The sequence below is a fragment of the Petaurus breviceps genome, unplaced genomic scaffold (assembly GCF_028583685.1).
Source record: "Petaurus breviceps papuanus isolate PSGF00001 unplaced genomic scaffold, PetGlider_PUasm1.0 523, whole genome shotgun sequence".
Lineage (NCBI taxonomy): Eukaryota > Metazoa > Chordata > Mammalia > Diprotodontia > Petauridae > Petaurus > Petaurus breviceps.
This window is the reverse complement of record NW_027186356.1, coordinates 3,015,956-3,028,724: the sequence shown is the minus strand read 5'-3', so window position 1 is coordinate 3,028,724 and position 12,769 is coordinate 3,015,956. Positions and strand designations below refer to the sequence as shown.

Sequence of the window (12,769 nt, the reverse complement as noted above, 5' to 3'; positions counted from 1 at the left end):
TCATTCATTTGTACCCCTGCTTACAGGCTCAAATCCAAATCATTTAGCACGATGCTCAAAACTATGTAGAATCTTCCCAACGTACCTTTCTAGTCATCACCACAAATCCTCCATTTCATATCTAAACTGGTCGACTTCCTATTCCCTGAATGACCCATGAACATTTCTTTCTGCCTTAATGCACCCAATTTCCCCCTTTGAAATGATTCCCTCCCCTTCTCCCTCTGTATATGAATTTTAGTCATTCTCCAAGGCTCAGAGAATAAGGTGTGCACAGAGGAATGGCCTCTCCCTGTGGGGCCCCTGAATCACAGGGACAGTGACCTCACCCTGCCTGGCTCCTGGGGGAGGTAAAAGTCATGCTTGTTCATTAATGATGGTGAAAGAAGACGGAGAGGCAGCAGTTTTTACAGCTGTGCCTTGACTGGGAATTGCTAAGCTCCTAAGTCCCACTTCCTCCAGGCCCCAGGAATCCCTCCAAGCTTGTCTGTTCTCCTCATCCAGTACTTGTGATTTTAATCTTTTTGCTTATTTTGTATTCCCAACAAGACTCTGCATTCCTAAAGGACATTTAGGATGCTCTTTATACAGGTAGGTGGCACAGGGGATAGAACCCTGGGCCCAGACTTAGGAAGGACTGAATTCAAATTCAGCCTCAGATACATACTAGTTGTGTAGCCCCGGCAAAGTCACTCAACCTCTGTCTACCTCAATGTCTTCAGCTGTGAAATGGGGATAATGACAGCACCTATCTACCAGGGCTCTTAGCCCAGGGCCTGGCACATAGTAGGTGTTTAATGGTGCCTGTTTCTTTCCTCCTTTTCATCCTAATGCCCAAACCAGCATCACATACAGAATATGTGTTCAGTAAATATTGTTGACTGAAGCACTAACACCTTTTTTTCATCCAGAGGAGAAGGTCACCCTGAGTAGGACTCTGGGGAGCCTAACACAGAGCCATTGGGGGCTTTTCAGGGCTATTCTGCAGGACAATGCACTTTGTACATGTCTGCTTGCCAGGGAAATGACTGGGATATTCACCCAGAAAGAAAAAAAAGGGGGGGGGGTGGCAAAAATTCCAAGACACACAGCCTCCATTTAAATGCAATCCAGATGTTGGAGATGGTACAGACCCCTAAGAAGCCATAAACAGCTCCTGGGAGAGCACGCTGGCTTTAGTGTTTCCAAATGTATATCATATAATTACTGTAATCCATGCACAGTAATGAACTCAGACTGGCTCTGTGATAGAAATGTGCTAATTGGATTTAGAATATCTGTCAATCCACTTGAAAATAAAGAGTCTTAGCAACTCAGGTTTTTTTGTTTTGTTTTGTTTTAAATCCCTAATTGCCAATGTCGTGGAACTTGTGTACTTTTACCTTTGTGCACCCACCCAGAGGGCCCCATGAGATGTTTTAGCACCAGCTTAACATCTTACCTGCTCTAGGCTTTCAAGGTCAGCTCGGAAACCTGAGAAGAGAGGGACCTCCAGAACAGCCATGTTTGAGGATCCAGAATGAAGCCACCTTCCCAAGAAAAAGAAAAATATATTTAGGATCAAATGTCCCCACAAACAGCGATTAGGCACTTGTTGGTTTCCTGTTCTTTGATATCAAAAACTGTACAGATAATACCATTAAAGCTTTTTTCATAGTTAAAAAAAAAGAAGAGGCAGCCAGATTGTTTAGTGGATAGAGTGCTTGGCTGAGGGTAAGGAGGACCTGAGTTCAAATGTGGACTCAGACACTTACTAGCTGTATGACCTTGGGCAAGTCACTTTACCTCTGTTTATCTTAATCCACTGGAAAAGGAAATGGCAAACCAGTCTTGCATCTTTGCAGAGAAAATCTCTCAGACAGTATGGTGCATGGGGTCAAGAAGAGTTAGACATGACTGAACAAGAAAAATGTATAAAAAATACAAGGCTTCAATAAAACTTGAAAAAAAAAAGTAAAGCAAGCCAGGTTCTCAAGATTATGGAAACTTGGACTGTGACTCACGTCCAGTGACCCAAAGATAGGTTAACAGCTCCTGAGTTTAGAGATTTGCTGGAAGTGTCCATTTCAGTTTCATCAAGTTTCCAAACTGAAATCCAAACCAGGTAGAGAACAGACAAAGAAGGAAAACTCTCTATTAGGGGATTATTGGGAGGGATATCCTGAGAGGGATAAAGGAGAGACTGGGTATACTTTACAGACTTGGAAGTCCCAGAATCTCAAGCATTTTTAAGAGCTGAAAGCTACCCTAGTAGCCATCTTCTGATACATAACTCAAAAACAATCCCCATACAACATACCCAATGAGTGGTCATCTAGCTTCTGCCTGAAGAACTCCAATGAAAGCCAAAATACTGAGGGAACGGAAGAGAAGGGTGAGAATGAGTGTTTATATAATGGCTACTATGTGCCAGGTACTGCACTAAATATTCTTTTTAAAGCAAATATCTCATTTGATCTGTCTCCTCAGATAACAGCTTTTCATTTTTGAATAGTTCTAATGGTTAGAAAAAAAACAACACCTAATTCTGCTTCTTTTCACCTTCTATCTCTTGGTCCTGTTTCTTCCCTCTGTGGGTCAAAAAGAGTAAGTCTAATCTGTTTTCCACACAAACTCCCTTCAAATGTCCCCTTCTTCCCAGGTATTCTCTTTTCTAGACTAAACCTCTCTGGTCTCTTCAATTAATCCTACAACATGGACTAAAGGCCTCTCCCCACTCTGGAGCCCCTAAATCTGGACATTCTCCAGTTTATCAATATCTTTTCTAAACTGTGGCACCTAGACCTGAACACAGTACCCCAAATGAAGTCTGACCATGGAAGAGTACAGAAGGACCACCACTTCTTTATTCCTTGAAGGTCTCACTTCCTCAATGTAAACTAAGACCACATTAGTGTTTCTGGTTGTTTTCTCGCTTTACTGATACATTGAATTTGCAGTCCACTATAATCTCCAGATCTTTTTCTTGCAAACAACTTGATTTAACCATGTAACTAACGCCTTGTAAATTCAGTTGTTTTTTTTTAGTCCAGGTATAATACTTTATATTTATCTAAATAAAATTTCATTGTATTAGATTCAGCTCAGTTTCTGTCTTGAATAGATCTTTATGCATTCTGTCATCTGCATTATAATTCTGTCCTCTGGTGTGTTAGCAGTCCCTCCCAGCCTGGTGTCACATGCTATTTTGATAAGCATGTCCACTATGCCATTTTCTAGGTCATTGATAAAAAATGTTAAAAAGAGCAGGACAAGCATAGGTCCCTGAGGCCCTAAACTAGAGACCGCCCTTCAAAGCTGACATCAAACTATTAATGACTACTCGTGAAGTTGAGTGATTCAACCAGTTCCAAATCTATGTAACCGTACTATTGTCCAGTCCACACCTCTCCATCTTCTCCATAAGAATGGCATGAGAAATGAGGAGAGGGGATTATCTCTTATTAGAGATAATCTTGGGCTTAGCTTCCTTCTGGGGAGCAGTTATTTAGCATGGTTTTGTGGAGAGAACTCTGAACTAGAAGTCAGGAGATCTGATTTGAAGTCCCAGCTCTTCTAATAATAAGGCTGTGGGACCTTGGAAAAAATAGTTCTCCTTCCTGGGCCTCAGTTTTCTAATTTGAAAAATGAAGGGATTGGAGTACATTTAATCCAACAAATACTTAATGCCTCCTAATGGGCCAAGCACTGTGTTGGGCATTTCAGTAACTGGAGTAAAGATCAAAACAGTCTGTTCTCAAGGAGCCTGTGTTCTGGGAGGGGCTAGTTCTCTTCCAGTTCTGACATTCTGGGCGCTTTATCCTAAGCGTCTCCACAGCTTTAGCATTCTAGGTTCTAAGTTCTTTTCTGGCCTTGAAATTCCTTTTTATAGGGGTCCTTCCAATTTCGACATTTTATGCTCTATGCTTTCAGGTCCCTTAGAACCCTGTTAATCTGTCCTAACGCTCTTTTGAGCTGTAACGTTGAGTCTACAAGGATGATGCTGAATCTTTAAAGTGTTGACAAGCCCTTTACTCCTGCTGCCTATAAATGAAGGTGTAAGATAATTAGGTACGTGGGAGAAATGGAAAGAATAAGCAGTTCAGGACAGAATCCATGAGAAGGCCTGGAAAACGTCATTCCTGTCACTGACTCAGGCTCAGTTCTTCCCTCTGGCAACTGGCAGGAACTGAAGCTTGTTCTCTCCAGGAGCTCTTGAACTGACTGGCCCTTGAGACTGCCTCTGCTCACTGGCACCTTTCAGTCTGCAAGTAGCTGGCTTTATGTGTACCCACGTGATCACTGCATAAGTGCAGGAATGGGAATCAGCTCCTTCATTTCTCAGAGGACTAAAAGCCTCAGGAAGCCAGTGGTAAGCGTACCTTGTATTCCAAGGTCCTTGTAGCTAGAGGAGTGATATAGAGTAACACAATTTCACCAAGTTCTTTTGAAAAGTCCCAGGGAGCTAGGCTGGGGGTAGCTGTTTCTTTGCATGACTCTCCCATCACTGAGGCTGAGGTCTCTGGGGCATTGCTGCCTTCCTTAAAAAGGCCTATAACCCAGGTGGCTGCCTTGCAGCAATGATGCCTTTCCGCAGTTATTTCCATAACTTCTGCCATGGGAATTGCCAGAGTGAAGACAGAGGTTTGAGAAGAAGCCCAGTTCAAGCAGATTGATGGCTTGTGAGAAGAGGGCGGGGAGAAAGGCAAAGGAAACCATATATTTTATTTAATTGAATACACTTTTTCTTTTATTTCAAACTGTATTTATCTATAACTAACCACTTGAATAGGTTTTTAGATCTAGAAAGGACCTCAGAATGTAGAATATGGAATGTTAGGGCTGGGAGGACCCTTAGAACAGACAATGTCAAAGCTGGGAGGGCCCTTAAGAGTATAAAATGTCAGAGCTGGGAGGGATCTTGGAAAACAGACAGAATTTTGGAAGTATAAAGGACCTTGGGTAATAGAATACAGAATATCAGAACTCAGAGACCTTTGAACATAGAACATAGGATCTCAAAGGTATAAGGGACCTTAAGCACAAGGAGAATTGACTTACCCAAGGTCACGTAGCTAATTAGTAGAACAACATAGAGAAAAGAGATATATGTATATATATGTATGTATATGTACATATACATACATGTAAACACACACATCAGACTCTTAGCCTATAGCCAAATCAGGTACTTCAAGACATCACCATAGGAGGAGGCCCAACTAAATTCATTCTTAGCCAGGTACCAAGAGACATGAGGACTCCAAGGACCTCTGTCTCACATGGCTGCCTCCAAACAGGTGGGTAGTCTTACTTGTATAGTTGGCTGGCTGGCCTATTTCTTACCCTAGAAAAGGCATCAGTTTTACAGGGAAGGAGTCAAGGGTTCTTCTAGCCAATGGTGGGGAAGATCATCCTGAATCACTTTAAAACCTCTCAGACCAAGTATAACTAAGGTTCAGGGTCCATCCCAGCCAGCACAGTCCCTTCAGCTTCAGAGAAGGACCAGGTTAGACATTATTAGTTGATTCACATCAAGGACTTTACCTAGAAGCCTGAGAGAAACTTCCCCTGAGGAGATGGTCATTAGGATCATGATTTCAGTACTCAGGGACTCACCTGAGGCCAGGAGAATCTTCTTCATGTACCAAATAATGCATGCTTCTGTGTTTTTTTCAGTCTGTTCACTGAACTCTCCCATCAACCAAGAACTTTAAAATGCATGTGTGATATTTACATTTTTTTTCCTACGAGGGTCAGGAGGCATAGGGTTGGCATCAAGGTAGATATTATAATTACTGTGTGATTGATTTTATCCTAAGTTTCTTTTAGAGAAAGGTGATACTAAGTTGCTCCTGTGGGAAAACTCATTTACACTGAAAATGCCCTTGTTGCCAAAGCAACAGAACTTGAATTCATATTCTAAACTAATGCCAAATCAACCAACAGCCTGCACATACATGCTTCGAGATCAGTGATTCTTAAACTGTGGTTTGTGACCCACCTCACAGTTGAAGAAACCCTGCAGGGGGCTCGAGTGGAAAAAGTTTCAGATGCCCTGTTCTAGAAGAGCTAAGGACTCAGGCATGAGCTGGGCTCGGGGGCACATGCCTGCAATCCCTGCTTGGGGGACGCTGAGGCTCGTGAGGCCTTTGAGCTTCGGAGTTCTGAGCATCAGTGGGCTAGACCAGTCAGGTGTCTGCAGCATTTGACACCAATATGAGGAGCAGTTGGCACCAGGCTGCCTAAGTAGAGACAAAATGGCCGGGGTGGAAACGGAGCAGTTCAAAGATCCCAAGATGATCAATTGTGGGATTAGGCCCATGAGTGGCCGGGCAAGATAGACAGAGGTCTCAAAAAAGAATCAAATTAAGTTTAATTGATGAACCAAGTTCACATTTAATGCAAAATTTTATAATTTTGTTAGGTTTCTAATAGTTTTGTCCTTATAAAACTTTTTGTTTTGTTAATTAGTTATGTCTGATTCTTGATGACCCCATTTGGGGTTTTCTTGGTAAAGATACTGGAGTGGTTTGCCATTTCTTTCTCCAGCTCATTTTACAGATGAGGAAACTGGGGCAAATAGAGTTGAGTGACTTGCCCAGGGTCACACAGCCAGTAAGTGTCTGAGGCCAGATTTGAGCTCAGGTCTTCCTGACTCTAGGGTTGACATTCTATCCACTGTGCCATCTAGCTCTCCCTTATAAAACTTAAGGGAACATATGAGTAGTAGAATATTAAACCAACTAAAGTTAACCTGGCATAAGTTTGGCATTTCTTGGCATAAGAAATAGAGGGGAAAGAGAGTCTATGTGTAGCTTCCCCAGCTACCACCCTGAAAACTCAATAAGGTTTTCTTGATAGAATTAATAAATGAATGAATGAGTTTGTTAGTGTCTCTTTTCAGCCTGTTCTGCCAAATGAACCACTTTTAAGTTAATGGCATGCCAGAAAGAACCCTGGATGGAGTCAATATTTCTGCGTTCTAGCCCCTACTTTTGTACAAGATGCTTAACTTTTCTCACTCTCAGATTCTTCCTCTATCAAACAAATTTGTAGGACTAAACAAATTCTTAATTTTCTTCGGCTCTCACACTCTATGTTCAAAGGTCCTTTTATGGAAAGGACTAGTTAGAACAGAACACAAGTGGTTAATAAGGAGATGAAACCCAAAAGAAGTGAAGTGATAATAAGATAGTCAGCTCCTATCAATTAGTTCAAGTCTCCAGGCCCATACAAACAACATGCCAGGTTATAGAAACTACCATAGGTTGATTACTGGACTACTGTCAGGAAACTTCAAAAGATTATCTAGAAAAGGAGAGGGAGATCACAAGACTTGAGATTGATAAAAACCCTGATATTCAAAATTAAGAAGAGTGTGGAATCTCCAAACTACAGAATGGTGAGCTTGATGTCAATTTCTGGAAACATTCTAGGATATATACTATTAAAGGGGTGGCTTGCGAGCATTTAGAAATGGAAGGACTGATCACTAACAGCTGGCATGATTTCATTAAGAGCAGGTAAGGATAAATTAGCTTATTTCCTTTTTCTGATAGGATTACTACATTTGAAATTCTCTGCTGACATCTCACTACACCTATAGTATTTCACTATAGCTCGTCCTCCCCACTCCCAACATTACATCAAAGTTGGGAAAAGGTACTCCTGACCCAGCAAATGACAACAAAATGGGAACTGATTAAAGCTAGACACAAGATGTGTAATAGGGTGATGGTTCTAGACTCTTGTGGGATATTAATATGAAAGTTCCTGTGAAATAGGCTTCTGAGGGGAAGGGGGAGAAGGTGATGTCCTTTACACTCTCTGCTCAGGCTTCCCTTTGTGTCACATGTTTCTCTATGGAGGGTGAGAGGGGGAAACCTGAGGCCTCAAGGCCACATGTGCCCTTTGATGGAATCCAAACTTCACAGAACAAACTCCCTTAATAAAAGGATTTGTTTTGTAAAAATGGGACTCAGTCAAAAGGCTGCGCCCCCGAGGACCTAGAAGGCCACATGTGGTTCCCACTCCTGCTCTAAGTGTGTCCCCACCACTTGCTTCTCCATTAGACTCCCAACCATTCTTCATTGCGTTTGCTTTGCCTGTTTCTCCATGAAGTCATCAATGTTTGTTTCTTCCTTTGACCCAGCTTCTCTGAAGTGAGCAAGCTCAACACTGGTAACTATAACTTAGAGAGAGGGTCTAAATTATATAGAAGTGTATGAACACATGAATAAATGAAAGTTTGTGCCTATTAGTTAAAAAACTCTTGCTCAGTAATATATTTGTGGACATCAGAATCCCTCTCATTTGACTGGACCTTAGCACTGCCTAACTCGGAGCATTGCGGATTCCATATCTGTCTGTTTTCTTCCAGGTTTTTGAGGATTCCCCCACTTCCAGCCCCGGGTGGCTCCTTACCTGGTGCATATTTCCAGGATTACTTTGTACTCTTGGTGGTCTTGATCGGAGGCGGGGTCATCATCATCTACAAGGGGCAAGTCCCTTGGAGGCGCTTCCAGCTTCTTTGCTGGAGAGGCCAATCCAAGTGGGGGCTGAAAGCGATGCCTCTCAGTTTTGGGTTCCTTGAGATTCACAAAGAGCTGGAAAGCTGGCTTAGCAACTGGATCAGGCACATTATAGGTTACATCAATCTGTACCAGCAAAGAAAATATATCACTTAGCCATAAAGAGCTGTGCGTGAAATCAGGGTAGCCTGCATTCACTGTGGGCCCAGAGTCACGGATGCATGTCCTCTCAGAACTCCTACCTAAGGCATGAATTCTTTGTGGTGCATCTTTGACAGGCATTTATCCAATTTCTACTGGAAAATGTCCTGTGATTCCCTAATGAAGCCTGCTCCAGTTTTGGACAGCTCTGATTTCTGCCTCCAAACAACTTCCTCCCCTTTGTTCCAGTTTTCTGTTCTGGAGTCATTTAAAACAAATCCGACTTCTTGTCCACAGAGGAATTCTTCTCTAGGTAAGCTCCCTGAGCTCTCTCAGTTAAATATGTGTTGGAGGAGGAACGCAGAGGCTCCCAGACTATTTTTCCAGTATGATCACCTACTACTCTTTTATAGAATACCACTCCAGCCAGACTGGGCTCCCCATTTCTGGAACATTCTTGTACTCTACTGTCCCTGTCTCTGCCATTATAGCAAGCCTAGGATTTTTTCTTCTCTTTTTATTTCAATCTCTTATAAATACTGCCCATCTTTTAAGGCTTACCTTCTTTCATGACATTCTCTCTCTAACTAATGGTAACAGTATCAATAGTTTATATTAATATAATGTTTTAAAGTTTACAAAGTACTTCCCTCATAACAACCCTGTGAAAAAGAGAATGCAAGTATTATTACTCTTCTTTATAAGATGAGGAAACGGAGGTTCATAGAGGTAAAGTGATCTATCCAATGTCCCACAGCTAATACATATCTGAGCCAGGATCAGAAGACCCCAAGGAGAGAATTCCCATTGCTTCCTGAGACAGTGTATCCTCCCTTTGGACAGCTCTAATGTTTCAAAAGTTTCTCCTTAAATCTAGCCTCTTCACTGCTTTCATCTAGGGCTGCTAGCTCAGTTTTCTAGGGTCAAGTAGAACAGGTAATAAATTCTTTCTCCTATTTGAAGTACCTGAGGTCAGTAATCCTCTTCTCCAGGGCAAACAACTTCAGTTCCTTCAATGAATTTTCCCTAAACACTATGCTGACCTGAGTGGAGGAGGACTGTCACCTCCCACACCCTGTCCCTTCCTCAATGCAACCCCACAGCTCATTGTTTTGGCTGCTGATTCACTTTGAGCTTGTGGTCAGTCCTCTAAAACCTTCAGCTCAAGCAACTGAGATCTTTCGTCAGACAAACCATGAACCATGTTTCCCATCTTAGACTTGTGAAGTTGACTTTCTGAACCCAAGTGTGCCTTTCTATTTTTCGCTATGTAACTTCATCTTCAATTTTGTCCAGTGTTCTAGGAAAAAGTGGAAATTCACATACCCTAGGTGAACTTATTCCAGGTAGTGTAACCTTTTCTCCATCTGCTGTTTACCTTTGGAAGCAGGGCTGCATCCAGGGAATGGAAAGCTAGTGCAGTTGCTCTGGGTCCCTGAACTTTGTAGGTTTGTATGCAGGAAAGGAAGCACTTATTAAACAGCTACTATGTGCCTCCAGGCACACTGCACTAGTGCTGGGGATACAAATATGAGCCAAAAGACAAAGGCGATGCACAAAAGGGACCCAATGGGAATGTGGGTTACATTGAAGGTGCCCTGTATGGGCACATGGCTTTTAAGTCCAGAAAGTCAGGAGGGCCCAGCCTGGCTGGCCTTGATCCTGACCTGTGGACCTCAAAACCAAGCCTCAACTTCTGGCCCATTCTGGGACTTCCTTTAGCACCTGAGGTCTTCTTGCTTAGAAAACATCCAATTACCCTTGAACATCTCTCTGCCAAGAGGGCCTCTTCTCCCATTGATGAGAGCGTCCTGGAGCCACCATGGTCGCTGCCCAAAGTAGAACATATTATCTCAGGAATCACTGGAATTCTTTCAGGAACACTTGTCCAGGATGTCACAGAGGGGATTACTGCTAGGGACTGGTAGGACTGGATGATCACTAAGGCCTTTGCTGGTGGATGATTCAGAGCCAGGAAAGCCAGCATGGTGGAGGAGAAAAGCTGCTGCCCCAGAGCTGGGAGACACCAGGCTCCCAACCCTGGCTCAGATACTTAGTAGCTGTGGGATCTTGGGAATATCACTTTACCTCATTTATAAATGAGACAGTAATTAATAACACCTATATTCTCCTCTCTACAGGGTTGTTATGAGGAAAGTGCTTTGCAAACTTTTAAGCATTACATTAATATAAGCTATAACTGATGTTATCATTAGAGAGAATTTCATGAAAGAAGGTGAGCATTGATCTTGGCAGGCTTTGTAGAGATTGGGAGAAGATGGGAAGAAAGAACTCTAGGCTTGCTGAAATGGCAGGAGCATAAACAGAGACAGGAGAGTATAAGGCTTGTTCCTGAAATGCAAAGACCAGTCTGGCTGGATAAGGAAATGGAGCTGCAGGTGAAGTGATGACTCCTAAGATTACTTATGCTTCCTCTCCCAGTAGGATGATGCCAATGCAAGGCCAATCAAGCTCTGTTTTTGGCCAATGTACTGGTGACTATGGGCTTCAGTTAGAAAGATTTGAGAGGCTCATCAGCAGACAAATGGCCACTTTCTGATAGTGAACAGAGTGGGTTGTCCATGGCCATGGCTATTTCAATTCAACAAACATTTCTGCAGTTACAGAATATTGGCACTGGAAGAGCCCATCTTATCAAGAATCCTATTTACGAGATCCTCAGCAAGTGGTCATCCATCCATCCATTCTCAACTTGAAGAACTCCAGTGAGGGAAAACCCACTATCATCCAGGAAGCCTAGTGGTTTTGGGGGGTAATCCTAATTATTAGGATTTTTTTCCTCCTATCAAATCTGTCTCTATTCCATTTTTACCCATTGTTCCTAGAAAATACTCTTGCTGCCAAGCAGAAAAATACTAAGAAGGGGTGGCTAGGTGGCATAGTGAATAGAGCACTGGCCCTGGAGTCAGGAGGACCTAAGTTCAAATCCAGCCTCAGACACTTAACACAAAAACTAGCTGTGTGACCTTGGGCAAGTCACTTAACCCCAATTGTCCTACCTTCCCCCCTCAAAAAAAAAAAAAAGAAAAAAACTAAGCTCATGACAGCAGCTCTTTTTAATGTCAAGATGAGTATCATATCCCCACTGAATCTTCTCTCTCTTCTCTAGGTTAAACTTTCCCAGTTCCTTCAGTCAATCCTTATAGCAGGGTTTTTAGTCCTCTCACTGCCATGGTTGCCTTTCTTCAGGAAGCTCTCCAGCTTTCAATGTCTTTCCTAAAATACTGGCTGCATGTTGCAAACTAAATAATCCCTCTATTCCAGCTACTACTACCCTCTTAAAGGGCTAGAATTTAAGAATATGTCAAAGGACCAAGCTATGACAGTGGACACAGGGCATTATTTTAAACCATAAAACTCAGAAAATAGAGGGCAAAAATTTTTATTTCAAAGTAAAATCATAATACAATTGTTTGTGTCCATTGATGCGCCTGACTCTTCTAGTGTTAATGTGACCTAGAACAGCCTTAGCATTTTTGGCTGCCATGTCATCCCGTTGACGTATATTGTGTTTGCAATCCACTAAAACCCCCAGTTTTATGCTATATGCAAAGCCTCAGACTCAACTCAATGGGGAATACAAAAGCAAATAAGAAACCCTCTGATCTAGTTGAGAATGAAGATATTGACCTGCCAGCTGGTGGTGTGGAGCGATTGGCATCGAGCCATGCACATTCTGCCTGGGACCCCCTTGTGGACAAAGTATCCTTTTGCAATTTATTTATTTTTGGTGAGGAGAGCTATCGTTAGTATACACACATTGGGTGGAAGGAGAACTTGACTGGCCTTGAACTGACAGGGCTTCCATCATCCTAGGAGTTCCTAGAAGACAGTGAAGCCTGGAGGAATAACTACCAGTTGTCCTCAAGAAAAACTGGCAATTCGGAGCTCTGCTAGAAAGTGGAACATGGAGAGGTAGAGGGAGGGGGTCGAGAAAGAGAGAGAAGGAGAAATACAGAGAAACAGAGGCCTCAGCTTCTTTTTCTCACCTGCATCAGGCAACAGCCTTCCCCCTTAGCGCTAACAAAGAGTCCTGTAGGAATACTAGGTATCTGCAGAAAGAAGAGGAAAAACGACTCTTATGATTCTTACTT

General features: G+C 42.6%; 1 protein-coding gene across 1 annotated transcript in view; it reads right to left on the bottom strand.

The window, feature by feature from the left end:
• The window catches only part of CPAMD8 (C3 and PZP like alpha-2-macroglobulin domain containing 8), a 172,004-nt gene that overhangs the window by 14,241 nt on the left and 144,994 nt on the right, over positions 1-12,769 (bottom strand). The window contains exons 34-36 of the mRNA XM_069102094.1: positions 12,665-12,727; positions 8,407-8,639; positions 1,442-1,529 (exon numbers count right to left, since the gene is read on the bottom strand). Coding sequence (XP_068958195.1) covers positions 1,442-1,529; positions 8,407-8,639; positions 12,665-12,727 — 384 coding nt within the window. The remainder of the gene's footprint in view (positions 1-1,441; positions 1,530-8,406; positions 8,640-12,664; positions 12,728-12,769) is intronic.